This window comes from Rhinolophus ferrumequinum, chromosome 21 (genome assembly GCF_004115265.2).
Source record: "Rhinolophus ferrumequinum isolate MPI-CBG mRhiFer1 chromosome 21, mRhiFer1_v1.p, whole genome shotgun sequence".
Classification (NCBI taxonomy): domain Eukaryota; kingdom Metazoa; phylum Chordata; class Mammalia; order Chiroptera; family Rhinolophidae; genus Rhinolophus; species Rhinolophus ferrumequinum.
Window position 1 is genome coordinate 24,104,557 of NC_046304.1, and position 19,663 is coordinate 24,124,219.

A 19,663-nucleotide genomic window follows, 5' to 3' on the forward strand; every position below is an offset into this window, starting at 1 on the left:
ACTGCTGTATTAACTGTGTAAAATAGGGATAATAATAGACCAATCTATCAGCTTCTTGTGAGCATTAAATGAGTTCATATAGGTAAATCACTAGCATGTAGTTTCCCCTAAGATGCATTTATGGTCCTTTCTCAAAGATGCATGTAGGGTCCTTTCTCGTTGCAACTCATCATACAGGCCCTGGAAAGGAAATCCAAACACAACATTCTCTATACTTTCTGATCCTATGAAGGGAAAAATTCCTCTAAGATGTTAGATGTCAGTCCTCACTGTGGCAGTACATTCATGTATTGACTTTCCCAGTAGATATTATCTAAAGACAATCACCACACTTTGGAAAGCCATTAACGTGAGAGGCACCATGTTTAGTCCTGATAGGGTAGTATATGTGTCAATCATCTGTCTACAAGAGTCCCCAAGGACTTGTTGGTACAATAGCCCATAATCACTCTAAGGATCAGTCCAGCAATTTGCATTTTTAAAAGTCCCTAACTACCTATTTTCACAATAGACAGTCCCTGTACTCCCGAAGCTCCAGATGGGATCGCTCTCCTTTCTAAAGAACACATTTGCGCTTCCTTTTGGAATAAGCCTCATCATAGCATTACAAATGCGTTCTCAGAAAGGCTTGCAGTGGGCACATCGCCTTAGTTTTCAAGCCCTTCTCCCATCCCCACACACAAAATATGGGCAAACCTGGCCCTGTTTGGCGGTTGTTTTGTTTGTTTGTTTATTTACTGTTCTTCAAGTTTGGTAGAAAACTTTACCAGATATGTGTGACTCCATTAGTGGCTCGTACTAATCTGCCCAATCCTGACCTTTCTGGTTTGGAGAAATTCAAGGATGGAATTGCCACTCCATTACAGAAGTCACTCCATTACAGAAGTCCATTAATTGTAACTCCATTACCGAAGTCGCTTCTGACTCACTCAGAGAGTCTCATGCGGGTCTGGTGGCTTAGAGACTAATGACTTGGGAGAACCTACAGTGTCAGTCCAGAACTTCTAGGTGAAGTAAAAGCTCGAGGCCCTCTCTGGGGCATGAGTATAGACTCAGGAATTACCATGTTCGCCAACCTATTCTAAATGTGCTCAAACTTTCTGAAACTATAAAACCTTTAGATTAAAAAAAAGCAAACAAAAAACTTGATTATTTCCCTCCCTGCCATTCACTAGGTAAAGCAACTTTTGGCTTTAATCTATTTGGGCCTCAATTTCCTCTGTAAAATCCGTTTCCCACCCTAAGGTGAAGACCACAGGATTTCCTAACCTTATATATTCTTTAATTTCTTGTATTCTGTTATGCTATGAAAATGGATGTTGTTTTGTTAGGCTGCGGCAGGGAGAGGATAGATTGGCGGGGGGGGGGGCACATAAAAAGTTTACTACATATTAGTGTATTAATATGTTAGTGAAATTACATGTCAGTGATATGTAAAATTATTACATATTAGTGAGATTTGGAGTAGGAGTTGTAAAACATAATTATTTAAAAATTTTTATCTTGTTTCTTATCCATATTATAGGAAAGTAAATGGTGGTGGTGGTGGTGTTCATGATGACGACAAGTGATCACAGAATTATAATTGTTGGGAATGGAAGGATCCTCTAAAAGTCCAACCCCCCAACCATTGTTTGAATTTCCTCTGAGACCCCATTGCCAACTGTTCACTCAGTTATGCTTTAAACTCAGCTGAAGGGGAGCTCAATAATTTTTGACCCAATCCCTTTCATCTCTATAAAGTTCTCCCTTATATTTGGCTAAAGTCTGTTTCTGTATACACACAAACTAATTTCTCTTAAGAAGTAGTGTTCAAAATTAACAAAGTAATTCCCAGTTTTATGGTCTAACCTATGTAGAATCGAATGGAAACAAAATTTTCTTCATGTACGTTTGCTTTCAGAGTCTGGCCTTGTCTCAGGAACAATTGTAGTGAAGATGAAAATGCTATTCAAAGATAGAAAAGAAACTGGATTCGTGCATAACATTCTTGCCAGCTAAAAATATGAATTAAGTAGTGATTACAAGAGAAACAGCTAAAACTTAGCACCACTTCGAAATACTCTGTGGAACCTTAGAGGTCTGCTGCATGGTGTCGTGAAAGGCTCTTAGAGCCTGATTATTTCCTGCTTTCCCATCACCTGCCCAGTTGAAAGTCAGGATCCTGATACACAATTGGAGGACAGGTCTTTTGGGGTGCTGTATATTTGGATACTAACTAAAACTCATTGGGGTCCAAGGTTTGGTGGTACTTCTTTCATGAATCAGTAGAGGCGATGTAGAGTGAGCTACTCTGAGCTCTACGGGCACACACACCAAATCTAAGATGCTAGAATATGGTACCCTCTCACCTCACTGAGCAGTCTCTGGCTCACTTTGTATGTGTGGACCTCCATAATATCTCTGCCCTATCTCCAGAGCGTCCATTTCAACCTCAGGATTGTGTTGCTTCCCGAGTATGGGAATGAAGAAGTGCCTCTACTTCACAGGTTCTGTGGCATGTAGGATCTCTGCACTTTCTGCCTCTAATAAAACACCGTCTCTGAACTCAAGCTAAGTGCCCTCTTAGGACTGTGAACATGGTCCCTTAGGCAGAATTGTTCAGCTTCTTCATTTTCTAGTCAGTCATATGTTACACCTTCTTATGCTGGATTTTCTTCACCTTTCTCTCTTTCTACAAATGTTCATAGCTCCGTCTTTGCAAATTAGTGTTCACTTGAAGCTTTGCTCTGCCATCAACCCCACACTTCTCCCCTTAACCTTCTTTTCCCCCAATCCCAGCTGAAACTCAAGTAAATTAGCTTCTTACCCCTGCCCCCCAGTTAAAAAAAAAAATCCCATACTCCTCCAACAGTGTCTTTTCTTGGATTTGCAGTCAGCAGCCATCTCCAATAACCATCAGGCTGTCAGCTTTGCAGCTCCCCACTACCTCCCACCTCCCCCATCACTCACCAGAGGAAAAAGAGAGCCAGAGCAAGAGCTTGAAATATATCATGCAATAGTGTATCATGAATTTGTTGTGAATCACAGCAGTGAAGCAGGTTTATTTATTTCTGAGACCTTAAATCAATACAAAGTAGGTCTCTTAGTTCTGAAGCTGGGATGGAGTGTGAAAAAATGAGCCCATTGTACTCTTAAAACTTTGGGGAAAGGAGATGACAGCTATATAATTCCATTTACCAGGCACTAGGGGCTTTAATGTGAAGGTGACAGGGAGCTCTTTGTGCATTTAGAGCACCATATCTTCTAAATAAAAGATCTGTAGACTTGATAGTGGAGCATAGCTCCAAGTTTAATAATCTCCAAGCATTAGACCGAGCCAATATGTTCCCAAGTCAGAGAGGTCTCCCCCAAACACTCATAAATTAAAAGTGCAAGAACTGCATACGTTGGTAGATTAGAAATGCAAGGACTCCAGTCTTTCCTAGGAGGAAGACAGACCTGGGCCCTGGCAACGCACAGACTGCTGTGTGAATATGATAAAGACTCGGGAAACGAGACTGTTTAGAAACCTGCCTCCTGGCTGTTCATCATTCTAGGGAATGTCCCCTGTGCATGGATCCAAATCTAGCTCTGTTCCCTCTCATTCAGTGGCTGTCTTCACACAGTCTAATCAGCTAATGTACACAGTCAGGAGTGTTGAATTATGAAAGGAGAAGCTTTAAGAGCTGTTTAGTATGAGCTGCAGATTACTATGCCCTGGCTTCAAGTTTTTCTGGTTTATTCTTGACTGGTTCCTAATTTTAATAATGCTTTAATGTCTGGAATTTAAGCCCTTTAAAATAGGATGCACATAAGAGAAATGGAAAAATCAGTGTTATTAAGGAAAAGAACCTACCCAAATTTAACTAACAGCATAGGATGCAAATATGAGAACTCCAGAGCATTGGAACATATAATCAAATTTTGAGTATCTTTGTTTTCTCTCTGACCTATTGATAAAAAATGCCTCTATTTATTTATTTATTTATTTATTTATTATTTTTTTTCCTCCAAAATGCCTCTTTTTAATAGATAAATCAGTCTGTGCAGCTCAGTAGAGCAACCCTAATACAGTTGACGCTGGAGCAATGGATTAAGAGTGCTGATCCCACGCACAGTCAGAAATCCACTTATAACTTTCCTCTCCCCTAAAACTTCACTCGTCCCTTGCTATCCATGGGGAATTGTTTCCAGGATCCCATGTGGATACCAAAGTCCACAGACACTCAAATCTCTTACATAAAATGGGGTAGAACAATGCATACAGTCAGCCCTATGCATCCACAGATTCTCAACCACAGATCGAAAATACTGTGTTCATCCCCAGTTGGTTGAATCTACAGATGAGAAACCAGGGGATATGGAGAGCCAACTGTACATTTATTGAAAAAAATCTGTGTATAAGTGGACCTGTGTAGTTCAAATCCATGTTGTTCAAGGGTCGACTGTATAATATGACTTTATATTATATAGAGTTACTAGATTAATTCTAGTCCAGATAAGAAATTTTGAAAGAAAACCCCAGTTTTAAGATGCAGTTCAAGATGGCGGCACAGGAAGGTCTTAAACTTATCTCTTCCCACGGACACAATAAATATACAGCACTATGTGGAACAGTTCTCTGAAAAGAACCTGATAACTATATGAACATCTGTTCCATAACAAAGGCTAAAAGGGCCATGATGAGATGGTAGAAGAGGCAGAGACACAGTCTTGCCAAAAACCTCACTCATGGCATGGCGACCCACAATCAGAAGAGATATTTGAAGAAGAAGAAGAAGAAGCTTCTCCCTGAGGAGCAAGAAGTTTGTATCTCACACCAGGCACCCTAACCCTTGGATCCTGCCCCCAGCACATCTGGCTTTGAAAACCAAGGGGAGACTTCAGGTCAAGATGGCAGAGTAGGTGAATGCTGTACTGGCCTCCTCCCATGAGCACATCAGAATTGCAACAAAATAATAGAACAACCACCCTTGAGAACCACCTGAAGATCAGCTGAACAGAAGTCCTATAAAGATATAAAGAAGAAGCCACCTCAAGACTGATGGGAGTTGGGGGCAGGGATACAAAATAGGCTGGTCCTACACTCGCATGTGGTGGCTAAGAATCAAGAGGGATATCTCAGCTGCAGAGGTCCCCTCTGAGGAGCAAGGGTCTTAGCCCCACACAGGGCTTCCCAGCCTGGAACATTAGGAAAAAGAGTCCTAACAATAGTTGGCTGTGAAAATCAGCAGGAACTCAGTCCTGGCAAGACAAAGGGCTACTGGAGATCCAGGCATCCTCTTAAAGGGCCCAAGCCCAGACTCACTGGCTTATAAACACTTGTCCTAGGCTCCATAGAAGGGAAAACAGCTTGAAAAGCACCAGAGACTTACAGGGAGGACATGAATTACTGGCTTTGGAGCGAGGGCTGGAGGAGCAGCTCTCTCTGGGACTAAAGTGCTGGCAAGTGTCATTGTTGTTCGTTGAGCCCTCCCCCTATACAGCCTGAAGGTGCAGGCCAGTGCCAAATCTGAGTCTCCAGTAACCTGGCTAACACCACTCTCAGCCCATCCTGGTGATTCTCTGAGACCAAACTCCACTGAATTCACGTGCCCAGCCCGAACCTCTCTCACAGGCTTATCCACACAAGCAGCTGGCCTCAGCCTGTGCTGCAGACTTTCCTAAAATCGCTCAAAGGTCCACAAACCCTTAACAAGCAGCTGCTGGACTCCATGTGCCCTGCACCTCTTGCTAAGTGGCCCCAAGCCCAGCACTTGGTTCACAGTATAACCACTCCCAGGCATCTCCAAACCCAGCACAGGCCAGCTACCAACTGAAGATTACTTTGTACTGTGTTTCCCCGAAAATAAGACCTAGCCAGACAATCAGCTCTAATGTGTCTTTTGGAGTAAAAAATAATATAAGACCCGGTCTTATTTTACTATAAGTAAATTTACTGTATTTTCGGGGAAACATGGTAGCTCCTATCAGGTGGCCCTGGGCCAGACACAGGCAGTAGCTGACCTTGGCCTGTACTGGAGCCCCTCAAGAGGCCCCAAAACCAACACACCTGGTGGTGGGCTTCAGACCACACCAGAGTACCACCCAATTAGCACCACAAAATTCACACCCATCGGGTGGACTTGGCAGGCACCAGAGCCCGTTAAAGTGACTCCCACTCCATGGTATCAGCCCCAGCACAACAACTTGTCCACTGTAGTCATGGCGAGTCCTCACCTCACAGCCAGTCAGCCTGAGGGTCATTTCCATTCACTGATGTGCCAACAGCAATCAAGGCTCAACTACACCAGGAGAGCACACACAATCCACACAAGGGGCACCCCTGGAGCGCCCGGCTTAGGTGACCAGGGAGACTATACCACTGATTCCACAGAACACCTACTACATAACGTCACTCTGCTAAGACTAGGACATATAGCAGATCTACCTAGTACATAGAAACAAACATGGGGAGGCAGCCAAAATGAGGAGACAGAAACTTGACCCAAATGAAAGAACAGGACAAAACTCCAGAAAAAGAACTAAACAAAATGGAGGCAAGCAATTTACCAGATGCAGAGTTCAAAACACTAGTTATAAGTATGCTCAATGAACTTAGGGGAAGAATAGGTCATCTCAGTGAGAACTTCATCAGAGAGATAGGAAACAAAAAAGGAGGTAAAATGTATTTTAAAAAAAAGTCGGAAGGAAGAATATAATAACTGAAATGAATAATATATTAGAAGGAATCAACAAAAGATTAGATGAAGCAGAGGATTGAATCAGTGATTTAGAAGACAGGGAAGTGGAAAACATCCAAACAGAACAGCAAAAAGGAAAAAAGAATCTTTAAAAAATAAGGATAATTTAAGGGACCTCTAGGACACCATCAAGGGTTACAAGACTCACATGATAGGAGTACCAGAAGGAGAAGAGAAAAAGGGGCAGAAAACTTATTTGAAGAAATAATGGCTGAAAGCTTTCCTAATATGGGGAAGGAAACAGACATCCAGGTCCAGGAAGCACAGAGAATTCGAAACAACACAAACCCAAAGAGACCCACACCAAGATATATTGTAATTAAAATGGCAAAAGTTAAAAATAAAGAGAGATTCTTAAAAGTAGCAAGACAAAAACAACCAGTTACATACAAGGGAACCCTCATAAGACTATAAGCTCATTTTTCAGCAGAAACTGCAGGTCAGAAGGGAGTGACGCAATATATTCAAAGTGCTGAAAGGAAAAAAACTTCTACCTGGCAAAGTTTTTCACAATTGAGGGGGAGATAAAGAGTTTTCTAGACAAGCAAAAGCTAAAGGAGTTCGTCACCACTAAACTGGCCTTACAAGAAATGTTAAAGAGACTTCTTTATGCTGAAAAGAAAAGACCATAACTAGAAATAAGAAAATATATGAAAGAAAATATCTCATTGGTAAAGGCAACGGCAAATGTATAGTAAAGGTACTGGATCAATCACTTATAAACCTAGTATGAAGATTAAAAGACAAAAGAAGTAAAATTAACTATAACTACAATAATTAAGGGATAAACAAAATAAAAATATGTGAAATATGTATGACAAAAACATAAATGTGAAGGAGTGAGTAAAAATGTGCTTTTAGAATGTGAACTTAAGTGGCTATCAACTAAAAATAGACTGCTATATATTTAGCTTTTTATATATAAACTGGTAACCAAAAACCTACAACAGTTACACACACAAAAAAAAGTAATCTAACGAATACACTAAAGGGGCCGGCCCGGTGGCTCAGGCGGTTAGAGCTCCATGCTCCTAACTCCGAAGGCTGCCGGTTCAATTCCCACATGGGCCAGTGGGCTCTCAACCACAAGGTTGCCAGTTCAATTCCTCGAGTCCCGCAAGGGATGGTGGGCAGCACGCCCTGCAACTAAGATTGAACATGGCCCCTTGAGCCGAGCTGCCACTGAGCTCCCGGATGCCTCAGTTGGTTGGAGCACGTCCTCTCAACCCCAAGGTTGCCGATTTCGCCTCCCGCAAGGGATGGTAGGCTGTGTCCCTTCAACTAGCAATGGCAACTGGACCTGGAGCTGAGCTGTGCCCTCCACAACTAAGACTGAAAGGACAACAACTTGAAGCTGAATGGCACCCTCCACAACTAAGATTGAAAGGACAACAACTTGACTTGGAGAAAAGTCCTGGAAGTACACACTGTTCCCCAATAAAGTCCTGTTCCCCTTCCGCAATAAAATCTAAATTAAAAAAAAAAAATACACTAAAGAAAGTCATCAGATCACAAGGGAAAAGAGCAAGAGAAGAAGAAAGGAACAGAGAACTACCAAAACAATTAACAAAATGGCAACTTGTGGATACTTGTGAATGATTACTTTAAATGTAAATGGACTAATTTCTCCAATCAAAAGATATAGTGACTGAATGGATAAAAAAACAAGACCCATATATATTTTGCCTACAAGAGACTCACTTCATATCTAGGGACACACACAGACTGAATGTAAAGGGATGGAAAAATATTTCATGCAAATGGAAATGAAAAGAAAGTTGGGATAGCAATACTTAGACAAAATAGACTTTAAACCAAAGACTAATAAATGACAAAGAAGGACCTTACATGATGATAAAGGTATCAATCCAACAATAAGATAAAATATTTGTAAATATTTATGCACCCAACATAGGATCACCTAAATATATAAAGCAGATATTAACAGACATAAAGGGAGAAAATGACAGCAATACAAGAATAGTAAGGGATTTTATTTTAATACCTCGCAATGTATAGATCATCTAGACAGAAAATCAGTAAGGAATCATCGGCCTTAAATAACACATTAGTTCTAGTAGACTTAATAGATATATATATAGAACATTCCACTCAGAGGCAACAGAATATACATTTTTAACATGCACATGAAACACTGTCCAGGATAGTTTGCATATTAGACAATAAGTCTCAATAAATTTAAGAACATTGAAAGCATATCAAGCACTTTTGACAACAACAATGGTATGAAACTAGGTATCAGTTAGAAGAAGAGGAAAAATCACAAACACGTGGAGTAGACAACATGCTACTGAATAACCGATGAGTCAACAATTAGAGGAAATTAAAAAAACAAAAAAACCTGAGACAAATGAAAATGGAAGTACAACATTCCGAAATATATGGGATGCAGCAAAAACCGGTTGTAAGAGGGAAATTCATGGAGATACACGCCCTATCTCAAGAAACAAGAAAATCTCAAATAAGCAATCTAACTTTACACCTAAAGGAACTAGAAAAACAAGAACAAATGAAGGCAAAAGTTAGTAGAGGAAGAAAGTATAAAGATCAGAGTGGAAATAAATGAAATAGAGACTATAAAATGGGAAGACCAGGGAATCAATGAAAATAAGAGCTAGTTCTTAGAAAAGATTTTAAAAAATAAAAAAAGGATAAACATTTAGCCAGAGATATCAAGAAGAAAAGAAAGAGGGCTCAAATAAATAAAAGCAGAAAATTAAGGGGAGAAGTTATAACTGATACCTACAGAAATACAAAAAATCATCAGAGACCATTGAAGTAAACAGTTATACACCAACAAATTGGACAACCTAGAAGAAATGGATAAATTCCTAGCAACATACAATCTTCCAAGACTGAATCATGAAAAAATAGAAAATCTGAATAGACCAATTACAAACAAAGAGATTGAATCAGTAATCCAACAGCTCGCAATAAACAAAAGTCCAGGACTAGATAGCTTCACTGGTGAATTGTATATGGTGTAAGAAAGTGGTCTTTCTTACACCATATACAAGAAAAAACTCAAAATGGATTAAAGGCTTAAATGTAAGACCCGAAGCTTAAAACTTCTAGAAGAAAAGTTCATTGACATTGGTCTTAGGAGTATTTTGTTGGATCTGACTCCACAGGCAAGGGCAGCAAAAGGAAAAATACATTAAGCTCAAAAGCTTTTGCATAGTGAAGGAAATCAACAAAATGAAAAAGCAACCTACTGAATGGGAAAAGATACTTGCAAATCATATCTGATAAGAGGTTAATATTCAGAATATGTAAAGAACTCATACAAGTCAATGACAAGAAAAGAACAATTTGAGTAAAAAATGGGCAGAGGATCTAAACAGACATTTTCCCAAAGACATACAGATGGCCAACAGGCACAAGAAAAGATACTCAACGTCAACAGTTATCATGAAAATGCAAACTACAATGAGATACCACTTCACATCTGTCAGAATGGCTGTTATCAAAAAGACAAGAAATAACAAGTGTTGGTGAGGATGTGGAGAAAAGTGCACTATTGGTGGAAATGTAAATTGGTGCAACCACTATGGAAAACAATATGGAGGTTCCTCAAAAACGTAAAAATACAACTATCTTATGGTGCAGCAATTCCACGTCTGGGTATTTATCCAAAAAACAAAAACACTAATTTGAAAAGATATATGCCCCTCTATATTCATTGCAACATTATTTACAATAGCCAAGATGTGGAAACAGCCTAAGTGTCCATCGATGCATGAGTGAATAAAGATGTTACATTTATATAATGGAATATTACTCAGCCATTAAAAAGAATGAAATCTTGGCGTTTGCGACGACATGAATTTGAGGCTATTATGCTAAGTGAAATAAGTCAAATGTAGAAAAACAGACACCATGTGATTTCACTTTTATGTGGAATCTAAAAAACAAAGCAAACAAATAAAACCAGACTCATAGATACAGAGAACAGACTGCTGGTTGCCAGTGTGAAGGGGTTTAAGATGTACATACTTTCAGTTATAAAATAAAAATAAGTTATGGGGATGTAACGTGCAGCATGGGGAATATAGTCAATAATATTATGTTAACTTATGTGTGACTGAGGGCAATTAGATTCATTGTGGTGGTCATTACCTAATGTATATAAATATTGAATCACTATGTACACCTGCAACTAACATAGATTGTATGTCAATTATACTTCAACAACAACAACAAAAACCCAGTGTCTGCACTGGGGAAAACTAAAAGGAGAGAAAAACTAAACCACTCATTTTGCTTAAGAAAGCCACTTCACATTATAACACTAATAGGAAAGACTTCTTTTGCTTATAGTAGTTCGACTTGCTGAAAATATAAATCAGAGCTGAGTTTTTATAGAGCACTAAGAATTATGGCAGTTCACATGCTTTTATTGCACGTCTGTTATGTCTAAAGTTCTGTTCTGATGCTGTGGGTATACAAAGGTGATTCCTCCTTTCATAGAGCTTAAAATTTAGGCTAAAAGACGATAAAAGGCTTTTCATGTATTCTAAGAAAAAAAAATTGCCCACCAGATGTAAGTGATAAAACACAAACAAAAAGGGTGCAGAGATGAACTGTCAGTGCTACTCTCCAAGAAGCCAGGCCCTGCAAGCCCCGAACTCTGTGCCTTGCCATTGGTGGGTACATGCAGTCAGTCACACAGCCTTTCATCATTGGCCTCATGTCTTGTGTCCTTTACAGAAAAACCACTGGAAAGTGACTGAGAAATGGATTTTTTTTTTTAATTTCCACCTATAGAAAACTATCTGTCAAAAGACTAGTATACAGAATATATAAAGAGTTCTCACAACTCAATAATAAGAAAACAACCCAACACACATTTGAACATAAATTTGAACACACGTTTCACCAAAGTAGATATAAAGATGGTAAATAAGTAATTTTTAAAATGGATACGAGGGGCTGGCCCAGTGGCTCAGGTGGTTGGAGCACCATGCTCCTAACGCTGAGGTCGCCAGTTCGATTCCCACATGGGCCAGTGAGCTCCTCCCTCCATAGCTAAAATTGTGAACAACGGCTTTCCCTGGAGCGGGAAGTCAGAGTGAGCTGCTGCGGGGCTGCTGTGTGCTGCCGCTGGCAGCCGACCGGCGACTGACTGCCTCAGCCGGGGGGAGCACAAGGCTCATAACACCAGCATGGGCCAGAGAGCTGTGTCCTACACACCTAGACTGAGAAACAGTGGCTTGAACCGGAGTGGGAGTGGGAGGCGGAAGAAAGGAAGGAAAAAAATGGGTAAGAAATTTGAACACACATTTCACCAAGTAGATATATAGATGGTAAATAAGTACATGAAAGTCATTAGGAAAATGCAAATTAAAATCACAATTACATACCACTACAATAAAATTTTTAACTGACAATACTAAGTATTGATGAAGATGCAGAACAGCTGGCACTTTCATACATATTGGTGGGAATGCAAAATGGTCCAGCCACATTGAAAAATGTTTGACTTTAAAAAAAATAAAGTTGCATACACTTAGCATACAACCTAGCAATCAATCCTCTTCCTACACATTTACCCAAGAGAAATGACAATATATATCAACCCGTAAAAACCTGTCCATGAATGTGTATAGCAGCTTGAATCATAATTGCCCCAAACTGGAAACCACCCAAATGTCCACCAGCACAGAAACAGATGAACAAGTTGCAGTGTTTCTCTAAAATGGAATACTACTCTGCAGTGAAAAGGAGCTTCTGATACCTCCGTCAGCGTGAATCTCGGATGTATTATGCTAACTGAAAAACTAGACTGAGAAGGCTACGTATGGTATGATTCCATTTATATAACATTGTAGAAAAGGCAAAACTATTGAAACAGAAAGAAGATCAGTGGTTATTATATGCGGGAGAAGGGAATTGTTTACAAAGGAGATGAAGGAACTTTGGGGGATGAAAACTTTGGAGGTGACTTTGATGGTGGTTACAGGTGTTTGTCAAAATTCATAGAATTGTACACCTAAAAATAGGTGTTTTACTGTATGTAAATTATACCACCATATACCATATTTGGAAGTAATTTATTATCAGTACACTCAAGTCTGGAGCTAAATGAGCATGAGTGATTTCTTTTGGCAGTCAGTTTTCACTCCAGAAGCCTATGCCTTTTCTCATGTACTTGACAGACTGTCATGTGGTTTTTCTCTGTCCTCATCACATTAAAAATGAGTCTCTGTTCCTCACTTAGTCCACCTTCAAATCTTTATCATCCTTCTGCCATCTAACTCATACCTCTCTTCTCCCCACATTTCAGTAAACAGGTCTTCCAGTATTACTTCTGGTCTGTCTCTTGGTCTCTTTTTGACTAAATATCTTTTCCTACCACAGGTAGCACAGTCCCTTTCCTCCAGTTTATCCATCAGCAAACCTGATCACTTCCTAACTTTGCTCCTCAGAGAGAAATTGTTGGTCTTGCAGTGGACGGTCTTGCATCCACTGTGGCTTATCATCCTTCTGCCATCGAGTCAGGCTTTCCCTTCCTGTCCGAGCAGTAAGTCACTGTGCCCCTTCTGTGCCCCTTCTCTACCCCCACCCTAGCCTGCCAGCTGCCAACCAGCACTCCTGTTTGCCAGTGGCAATTAAGGGGGGGATAAGAAGTTGTAGTCCTGAGTTTGTGTATCAAGGGACTGTGTTTTGGAACCCCCAAGTGTTCTCGGCCAGGTAGACACCGATCCTGTCTCCCTAGAGATTTAATTCCAGTCACCCTTTGGATATATTCCTGGAGAAACATTTACATAGTAATATGTGCTGTACCACTTAAAATTGTTAATTGGAGATTGAATTACTTGTCAGCTTTTAAAAATGTAGTCCTCTCAGGTCAGGCAGGAAGGTGGTAGCAGCATGAGTAGATGAGCTATTGCATTTTTTTTCTTCCCCGTCCTCTTTTCTCTCCCCCTCCCTTACCCTCTCTCCTCCTTCCTCCTTTCTTTTGTCCCTATTTTACCACTTTTTCACTGCTCCCACTCATTCTTTCTCATATGTATCTCTCTTTCTGCCTTATCCAAACCTTTATCAATAACCTGACAGATCCCAGGGTGACTTTAATGTCTAGAATCATGGATGAAGTCCAGTGATGACGATTGCTCAGGAAATTTACAAAAACCCCTCCTCAGATCCTCCTGAGAATGGAAATATCCTAATGAGAAGGAAGGACTGCAGCGAGGACCCGGCTTGTGTAGCTTAATTCTCAGATGCAAGAGGAATTTTGTACTCCCTGCTTTTTTAAATACTAGATTGCCCTGACCCACCAAGGATCGTCTGCCGGGGGAAAGATTGGATAAAGAGGGGAAAACAGTGGTCGATTTCATTTTTATTCCATCGATGTGCACCATTATTTTCCACATCTTCAGCACATGATTGCAAATATTTGCCTATAAGTCTGAGGGTCCCCAACATAATGTGCATATCAGGACAAAAGCAATTTTTTAAAAAATTGAGCTAAGCTGCCTCTGTGAAACTTGGAAATCTCAATGCCTGTGCTGACAAATATCCTGACAAGTAAATAGTACACTCATTCTGTATTACATAGTGCTTTCATTTGCACAAAACCTCACAATGCTCTGCCACTTCAGTCAAACGTCGGGAGCACTGGGAAAAGGAAGAACGTGTTTATCTTGATCTCCAAAAAGGGATTTAAGGGAGAGAGCAGGCGGTATATTAGACTGTTTTCATTGCCTGTCAGCTATGGTAAACCTGAGCTGTCTGCAGTGTCTCTAGATAAGGAGCAAGAGCAGCAGAGCCCTCAGTATGTATGTATGACTGCATTCATTTGTACTTCTTTTGGAGCTCAAAATTTCTGTCGGCTATGGAGCATCTTTGGTGGTGTCTTTAACAATTGTGTGTCTCTGCTAATCACCAGCTTTTATGCGGTTCCCTTCCTGCACAGGTCTGCCAGCCGCAATGAGTAGTGAAGTGCTGGATGAGGCTTTAGTTTATACTGAGTGTATGAAGATCCTCTTTCCTCTCAGCCTCAGCCCTTACTCAGGTGTGTCGATCTGGACACTCCTCCACAGGGGACTCTGAGATGGGGCCTGTTCCAAATATTTCCTGGTCCTGCTTCTCCACTTAGTCCTGGGGAGCCACAAAGTGGGTCCTCGGGACAGTCACCACTGTTCCCAGTGGCTCCTGTGCTTCAGCGGTTATTGGTGCTTGTTGGGCAGATAAATTAAAAGTTTGTATCGTGCGGTAGAAAATGTAAGAGGAATAATTTGGGAAATGGAACATAGTCAGCAACTTGACTTTTATAGAAATGCATGTGTCGAAGTTGAAAAGGCTGATGAATGAAGGGCTTCTTCATGAAAATATGATGGTCACGAGAGTGGTTTACGCCAGATTTTGCTGTAGAAGGTTGGTAGGGCAACATATTGAGGAATAAGATAGTGGTTCTGTGGGGGTTCTTTTCTTTGTATTCCGAGATGCTAAGCAGGGTTTGCGTAAGTGTTCCAGCATGATCGTTTCAGAGTTAGGCAGAATGGATTTTGTCCTAGCCCTGATTCTGCTTCTTTGGTTGGGGCTTTTGTTGTGAAGTATTCTAAAAATCATTAAAACCACTTGAGTCAGCAACGACCCCTATAAATCAGGAGCTATTGTGTGTGCCCTCATTCTACTGGTGCCTGCTCCAAACGCACGGTCATCGAAGATGAACTGGAGGGTGCTGCTTTCTCTTCACCGCTTGTTAAGTAGCTATGATTGTCAGCATTTGTTTGTGGGTATGGAAGCAGGTTTCCTTTCTGTGTGTCCTTTCCCGCCCAAACCCCCACCTCCTAAGATAAAGCTTGTCAGAGAGAGCCATTTGGAGACTCTGTTAATCTGCCCTATACTTTTTCTCTTTAATTCCCAAATTAAATGAATCTTCTCACATGACAAACATTTCTCTAGCCCAGAAATAATGTTCTTGGTTGTGATGAGCCCTGGTTAGGTTTCTTTCTGAACCCAGAGGAGGAGAAATGTAGAAATACTGCTGCCTTTTCAGAACAATACCAAAGTATCAGAGTTTCCACTTGTAAAGGGAAGACATACCAAGTTATTAAACTCTTGCTCCTTCCAAGTTTGTCTCCCATTAGTTTGTAAGAATATGGAGTGGAATGGGCCTCTGGAAGTAGCCCAGTTCTGGATGCTCTCTTCTTCTTTGAAAGGAAGGGCAAAAACATCTGAGGAAGGTGTATTTAATCAGCGAAGCAGCTCTTGGTCCACTTTGGTCCCTTTGCTGGTTCTTCATCAGTCCATTAATAATTGTGGAGAGCTGTGGGAGTCTAAGTGGTTGAACATTACCGAGCACGAGAGACAATGTTTCCTAGGAAAGAAAACAGTGTTTCTGAATAGAAAATGGCCCCAGCTCTCTCTTGGAGGCAGCGAATTCCTGGCTCCTGACATAGATTGTGAATATCAGATATTCAGGGTCAGCACAGTGTCTCCTTTTTATTCCTTTTCCCCCTTTCCAATTTTATTTTAATAATTAAAAATACTGCTGATCACACTGAATGACTTCTGGCAGAGAGGCAGTTGGTCCCAGAAGGACCAGTTGTGGGCCATCAGGTTTATGACATCCATAAAACCAGAGCCAGATCAGAGCACGGCCTCCCTGCCTGAGTGACAGGGTTTCTGCCCCCACCAGGGTCCCCCATCAGCCGATTGCTTTGGGTATTTGTTTTGGTTTGGTTTTTTTGTGGTTGTTCTGTTTTGTTTCCTAATACATGTGCATGTGTGCACACATTTAAAGATATAAATGAAACAGGTATGTAATGCCCTCTGCCTGTTAGAAAGACTAAAGCCATAAAAATAACAAACGGCATGTATTTGCTAGAATGTCAAAGTTATGAGTTTATTTTGTAATGATGTGCTCCTGCCTTCATGAGGTAAACTGGCCGTGGCGAAGGTGTTATTAGTAATATGGACTCAGTGGAGCAGAAAGCCGAGTGACCGAGAGATCAATGTATCAGTCAGAGAGAGGGCAAATGGAAAGAGACAGCAGGAGAATGAGAAAAGAGCCGCAGTGCCTGGGCTGAGATTAAAGACAGACTGAGAGGAGGGTGGGAGCCCAGTGGTCAGAGATGGTCTCCCCCATTCCTGGGGCTCTTTCAAACGGAGCTGCCAGCACGGTGCTCGGCTCAGGGCTGCCTGCAAAGGCTTGTTCTCTGCACTTCCTTTTGGAGGAAAGCAGTAATCTGAGGGTAATCCTGCTTTCCATATTCTTTTCAGAAAAGTCTCTTCTGTCCTTCCTAGCTGAAGTAAAATGGCACCAAGGCCAGCTGGGTCACACTGAGGTGATTACTTTGGTCACCAACTTCCTCAGCCTTTGGAGGGTCTTCATGTAGGAGCTGAGCCAGCAGGCAGGGGAGCTTCTCAAAGCTCCTCACAAGAAGGGGCGGAATGGGAATATCCAGGTAGAATTTGCTGGTCTTTCATTTATTAGGTTCTCTCCAAAGACTGGAAATGAATAAAAGTTAGTAAGGAAGAAATTTTGTGTTATAGTTATTTTCTAAAGGAGGAGGGGAGAGAGAAAAGGAAAGGTAAAATACAGTAAGCGCTCTACAACTGTTTAGGGCTCTCCAGGGCTACCCTGGATGACTGGCAATTACCACACACTCAGCAGTTTGCAATAGTCAGTGATCAGGCTGCCCGGCTTCCATCCGCTGGGTCAGGAAACCTCCCTTCCTGAAAGAAATTATTAACCAATCTTCAGGAGAAAAGAAACCCTACAATTTCCAAGTGCCAAGAATATTTTTTCTTCCTGTTTTCTCCTTTACAGGAAAACTTTGTGGTTTCCAGTTGCAGGTGCTCTTCGACCTCACAAGGGTTAAATTCCTCCAGGGATACCCAGGGATTGAGGCCTTGGATTCCCTGGAACCTTCAGAGGCAGGAGAGGTGGGATTGGGTATAAATCACGGCCCTGTACCCAGCACACAAAGAGTTTAGACTCAAGGGTTCGTGTGGTATCATGAGTTGCTTCGCGATTTTGTCAGCCTTAGGGCTTGTGTGTGTGTATGGTGGGGGGAGGGGGGTCCAGCTTTAAAAATCAAATATAAGGGAGAAAGGAATCCTTTTAAAAAGAATTTGAAAACGAGGAACCCAAACTTCACAGCGTTTCTGTAACTGAGACTTGTCACTGAAGATTGTCAAAAGACAGGCATGTTACCTCTTTTGTGTGTATGCACGCCAGACCTGCAGATGACGAGATAGCCCATTTCCTCAGGGTCCCGCGTCACCCACCCACCGCTGTGGTTTCAGCTCAGAGTCCAAGTATGCTACGCATACTGTGGCAGCTAGGAGAGGTGGGGGAGGGAGGAAGGAAGGGGAAGAAAGAGAGAGAGAGGGAGAGAGGCTTGCTGGTTTTTCAGTTGCAGCAGTATATGTGTATGTTTCAAAGCCCTTTTTGTTTTCTAAGTTTTCTTTTTAGGATGAAGGTCCAGATAGTCCCTCAGAAGCTGGAATCTCTGTCTTGTGCAGAAAAGAACCCATTTTTGTGAGAATTACGAAATAGACTTTGCCTTTATTTCCATGGAGACAAATGCCTTTTCTCTTGCTTGTTTCCCTAGGTCCTCGGGCGGGAAGTGTACACCTCCAATAACCAGCTGGGGGGCATCCAGATAATGCACAACAATGGGGTGACTCACAGCACCGTTTGTGATGACTTTGAAGGGGTTTTCACTATCCTGCACTGGCTGTCTTACATGCCTAAGGTGAGCGCTTCCTACCCAGCACCAAAAAGCCCCAGAGCCCACAGGACCCGGCCCTTTCTCCACAGCCTGCTGCCTCTGCCCTCGAGACCATATGGTGCAGGAATTCTTTGTGAAATATTCCTCGGAAAGCTGTTGATTTCTTTTTTTTCTTAAAGCCATCTTTTGCCTTCTACCTTTAAAATACCTTTAGATTTCATTGCTTGGGCCTCCTTGTGATATTTTCCAGCCACAGAACCCCTCACGGCCTTTCTGGGTTCAGACCCCAGCACATTAAGGCTTTCTGGTCACTGTGGGTTTTCTCCTCTGTAATAGCCTTCCATCCCTCTGGGGAGCTTTGCAGAAAGCCTGGGCACACCGAAGCCAGGGGTTAGAATGCACCACTTTGTGCCAGGCTCCGTCCTGCATGAGCTCTGAGACTTGTGCATATTCCTCAGGGCTTGGCCCACAATTGGGATGCTTCCAGCTGATGATTGGGATTTTTGGGTGTCATTCCGTATGTGGGGCCTGCTGTCTTTCTAACAATTGTTGCCTATCTGGATTGCAGGACAGTTGTTTCCTAATGACTGTGCTCTTTCCCTCCCAATGTCCTTCCAGAATGTAAACAGTTCAGTGCCCATCCTGAACTCCAAGGATCCTATAGATAGAATCATCGAGTTTGTTCCCACAAAGGCCCCGTATGATCCTCGATGGATGCTCGCAGGCCGTCCTCACCCAAGTATGTATATGTTGGAGGATCCTGTGGTACCCTGGCTCTCAAGCTTTCAGTCTGTTTTTCAATCACTAACCAATTCCTGCACAATAGCATGTGACACAGAAAACAGCTACTAAAGTACCTGGAAATGAGAAAGCTCTGAAAAATGCTCTCTGAAGAAGAAAAAGATGGAAAATCCTTCAAGAGCATGTGAGAAATAATGAGACGAGATTTACAAATCAGCCACTGAGTCATAAGAAGAGTAGTCACTAAACATTTCTTCTGTTTATTTTGCTAGTAAAGCACTTACTAGTGAATGGGTTCAAAGACTTTAAAACAGTTAAATATAAGCCATAGAACTCTAGGACCAGAGTCTTTAACCATCTAGTTTCTCTAAACAGAGATGAATCAGATCAGTTTTAGAAAAGGTCTTTGCTCAGCAAGCTGTTGCCGAGCACCCACCCTGCGGGGTGCCCTTCTTACGCTGGTAACAGTATTGGCACTTGCTTTAGTCA

General features: G+C 41.6%; 1 protein-coding gene across 1 annotated transcript in view; it reads left to right on the plus strand.

Annotated features, from left to right (window-relative positions):
• Positions 1-19,663, plus strand: part of ACACA (acetyl-CoA carboxylase alpha) — a 260,073-nt gene that overhangs the window by 198,900 nt on the left and 41,510 nt on the right. The window contains exons 47-48 of the mRNA XM_033090744.1: positions 18,314-18,457; positions 19,052-19,172. Of these exons, the coding sequence (XP_032946635.1) occupies positions 18,314-18,457; positions 19,052-19,172 (265 nt within the window). The remainder of the gene's footprint in view (positions 1-18,313; positions 18,458-19,051; positions 19,173-19,663) is intronic.